Source organism: Mizuhopecten yessoensis, unplaced genomic scaffold, assembly GCF_002113885.1.
Source record: "Mizuhopecten yessoensis strain PY_sf001 unplaced genomic scaffold, ASM211388v2 scaffold11089, whole genome shotgun sequence".
NCBI classification, from domain to species: Eukaryota; Metazoa; Mollusca; class Bivalvia; order Pectinida; family Pectinidae; genus Mizuhopecten; species Mizuhopecten yessoensis.
The window spans coordinates 341,154-345,263 of record NW_018408874.1 but is presented as its reverse complement, the minus strand read 5'-3'; the positions used below and the strand labels follow the sequence as shown (position 1 = coordinate 345,263).

Below are 4,110 nucleotides of genomic sequence, written 5' to 3'. Positions count from 1 at the left end.
CCCTTACTTACCCTGGACAGCTCTATCTTACACCCCTTACTTACCCTGGACAGCTCTAGCTTACACCCCTTACTTACCCTGGACAGCTCTAGCTTACACCCCTACTTACCCTGGACAGCTCTATCTTACACCCCTTACTTACCCTGGACAGCTCTATCTTACACCCCTTACTTACCCTGGACAGCTCTTTCTCCCATACCAGCCCGTGAAAAATAGGAATTGGCCCGTGGAGACATAAATGTGTCTCGCCCGAGAAGCCGTCACGCGCTATGATGTCACTCCGACATATTAACTGATATATTACAGTTGTTGGATTATAAAATAAAAATATTGTTAAGGTTATGCTTTTAATTGATTTCTGATTTTATGTTCAGGGCTCATCACCCTTATATAATATTAACATAATTGTATTCATGCGCCTCTAGCCGCGTCTTAGACAGTTAAACTCTTACCATCGGTTTGTGATTTCCCAGTCCACGGACCACATCCATGTAAGATTCTATTAATCCTATTAATCTTACACACACGAAAATGAGAGAAAAGATATTACTTAGCGTGTCAATCTTTACTCTTGTAGATACCTTGTTTTATTTATGTACTCAGAGTCATCAAGAGGCCTAGTGTAAGCTTTAAGGCAATAAAGAAGGAGCCGAGCGGTAAACCAGTCATCTGTAAATCTCTACCCACCAAGGTACTGGATCGGGCCGTCGTGGTGGAGGTGGTCAAGGATAAATGTCATATGTAAGTACAAGGGAGTGGTCATGTCTGTAAATCTCTACCCACCAAGGTACCGGAGCGGGCCGTCGTGGTGGAGGTGGTCAAGGATAAATGTCATATGTAAGTACAAGGGAGCGGTCATGTCTGTAAATCTCTACCCATCAAGTTACTGGATCGGGCCGTCGTGGTGGAGGTAGTCAAGGATAAGTGTCATATGTAAGTACAAGGGAGCGGTCATGTCTGTAAATCTCTACCCACCAAGGTACCGGAGCGGGCCGTCGTGGTGGAGGTGGTCAAGGGTAAATGTCATATGTAAGTACAAGGGATCGGTCATGTCTGTAAATCTGTACCCACCAAGGTACTGGATCGGGCTGTCGTGGTGGAGGTAGCCAAGGGTAAATGTCATATGTAAGTACAAGGGATCGGTCATGTCTGTAAATCTGTACCCACCCAGGTACTGGATCGGGCCGTCGTGGTGGAGGTAGCCAAGGGTAAATGTCATATGTAAGTACAAGGGATCGGTCATGTCTGTAAATCTGTACCCATCCAGGTACTGGATCGGGCCGTCGTGTTGGAGGTAGTCAAGGATAAATGGCATATGTAAGTACAAGGGAGCGGTCATGTCTGTAAATCTCTACCCATCAAGTTACTGGATCGGGCCGTCGTGGTGGAGGTAGTCAAGGATAAGTGTCATATGTAAGTACAAGGGAGCGGTCATGTCTGTTAATCTCTACCCACCAAGGTACTAGAGCGGGTCGTCGTGTTGGAGGTAGCCAAGGATAAATGTCCTATGTAAGTACAAGGGAACGGTCATGTCTGTAAATCTGTACCCACCAAGGTACCGGAGCGGGCCGTCGTGGTGGAGGTAATCAAGGATAAATGTCATATGTAAGTACAAGGGAGCGGTCATGTCTGTAAATCTCTACCCACCAAGGTACTGGATCAGGCCGTCGTGGTGGAGGTAATCAAGGATAAATGTCATATGTAAGTCTCTACCCATCAAGTTACTGGATCGGGCCGTCGTGTTGGAGGTAGTCAAGGATAAATGTCCTATTTAAGTACAAGGGAGTGGTCATGTCTGTTAATCTCTACCCACCAAGGTACTAGAGCGGGTCGTCGTGGTGGAGGTAGCCAAGGATAAATGTCCTATGTAAGTACAAGGGAGCGGTCATGTCTGTAAATCTGTACCCACCAAGGTACTGGAGCGGGCCGTCGTGGTGGAGGTAGTCAAGGATAAATGTCATATGTAAGTACAAGGGAGCGGTCATGTCTGTTAATCTCTACCCACCAAGGTACTGGATCGGGCCGTCGTGTTGGAGGTAGCCAAGGATAAATGTCCTATGTAAGTACAAGGGAGCGGTGATGTATTGTACCAACTCGACATTGCTTAAGCATGGACACAGCCACGACAGGAGAGGTAGCGTTATGGCAATAGGGCGAACAAGTCCTTGTGAAATCTGTGGAGATTTTCAAAATCTCGTCTCCACTCGGACTAAAAACCTCCATGCGCTCTTCCCTTCCGTTGATTATATGCCAGAAGTGGTCTTTCAACGTACATATACAGATACAGATAGGCTGATATGATAGTCTGGTCCTATAGCTAGGTAGTTAGTCCGCCCACGGATATATGTGTATAAAACTGTAGGTCATATGTACGCAATGCTTATTGTAGATTAAGGCGATTTTGATATTATGTCAAATCATATGTCAACATTTGAAATCAGCAGCAAAACGTATTGGGGAAATGACGCTCGTTCTATATGTAGCAGAGCAATCAGAAGGGTGGATTGTTATGGAATTGTATTATCTCTACAAATCCCTTCAATTTTCACGCAAATCAGCGAGATGTTTTAGATACATTCGAAGATGTATCATTGGTGGGGAAATAAATTCATAGTTAACTGATAAGTAGTTAAAAATTGATTTAACTGAACATTACCTTTTAAAGTATGATTGAACTTGAAACCTGAATACAATGCATTGCAGGGTATTGAAAGTTAAGAAGGTGACACCAGAAGTTGTTTCGTCACCAGTACAAGGACAGACGACGCACAAGAAGCCACCTACAAAACCAGTCCATCCAAAGTATGTAGTTATCCAGGTCGATTGTGTATAACATATCCATATCACCTCTTATCCACGCCAATCAATGTCCGCAAATAAGCCCACCGCGGTAAAATCTGAGAAAACCCCTGATGTCCAAATGTACTCGTCGTGGAAATGTCGGTATTGGGACTGGTCATTACGGAGTGTAATAGCGATATCAGTAACGAACTTCCCACTGCTGGTTTCTGTGTTACCTTTTACTTGAATTGACCACATTTTATTACCAGACAAAAGTGTAATGTGTAGGTTAGTAACACAATTATCGACTGTTTTCAGTATCATATGATTATTTTCGTTACAGATCCATATACCTTCCCGTCCTTGAGTATTTGGACGATGGCCTACCGATGGATGTCCCGAACATCAGATAATTTCTGGAGACGACTTTCTGCAAAACTTGTTTATATATAATATGTACAAACCCTTTCCTGAATATAAACTAATGTTGTGAAATATGTACATAAGTAGATAAGCTATATGTAAGTTAACATTAATAATCATTATTTAAACTCAATCGGGACAAGACTTTATCAGGGTTGGAATGAGCTTCACCTCAGTACCACATATATATACAGGGAGGCTTCAAATGTGAAGGTTACATTGAGGCGAGGACACTTCCTGACGAAAGTTTAAGTCTGAGAGCTCGGCACTAGAGTGACTGTAAAAATTTGTAAACGTTTTATGTAGAAAAATTGTTTATCAACAATTACTTATGATATTTAAATGGTATTGGTAATAAAAAATATATATATATAAAAATGGCCTATATTTTGTTGTCTCATTTATTGAAATAGAAAGAAATGCAACACTAATCCTCTTCAGAAACGAAGTACCCCGGCGGTGAAGCGTTTCCTGTACTATACATAACTCCAGTCGTGAAGTTTCCCGTATTAGTCAGCAGACCTCCATGATACCCAGAACAATCTGAAGATTAGCGAATCATTTGAGACACGTAAACCTCAGAGGCGTGTATGTGTTTACTGATGAAAGTACTGTAGTATCAAAAAAGTTTCAGCAACATTTACGACGTAGCACTCGTCTGCATACTATTATCTTCATATCACCACAGAATGTACGGTAAATTGATTTGTTTTAATGTATACAAATTGAAAAAAATACATTGATTTTAATATTCAATATCATTCTCGTCTCATTAATTAGTCTTCCAAATACTACTGCCTATGGTAAACAGATTGTATACTCCCCAGATGACACTTATATGGAACTGTCAGATTTTACTAGTATTCAGTATATTCACAAAAGGAAAACGTCACTGAAATCGATTGA

At 41.8% G+C, this 4,110-nt stretch overlaps 1 protein-coding gene across 2 annotated transcripts in view; it reads left to right on the top strand.

The window, feature by feature from the left end:
- The window catches only part of LOC110465542 (galactose-specific cell agglutination protein gsf2-like), a 9,185-nt gene extending 5,601 nt beyond the window's left edge, over nt 1–3,584 (top strand). The window contains exons 4-7 of one of the 2 annotated variants that reach the window (XM_021521447.1): nt 604–712; nt 809–837; nt 2,704–2,802; nt 3,125–3,584. In XM_021521447.1, coding sequence (XP_021377122.1) covers nt 604–712; nt 809–837; nt 2,704–2,802; nt 3,125–3,194 — 307 coding nt within the window. In that variant the 3' untranslated portion in view covers nt 3,195–3,584. Of the gene's footprint in view, nt 1–603; nt 742–808; nt 838–2,703; nt 2,803–3,124 lie in introns of both variants that reach the window. The other variant, XM_021521446.1, reaches the window with a different exon arrangement.
- The last annotated feature ends 526 nt before the right edge of the window (nt 3,585–4,110 follow it).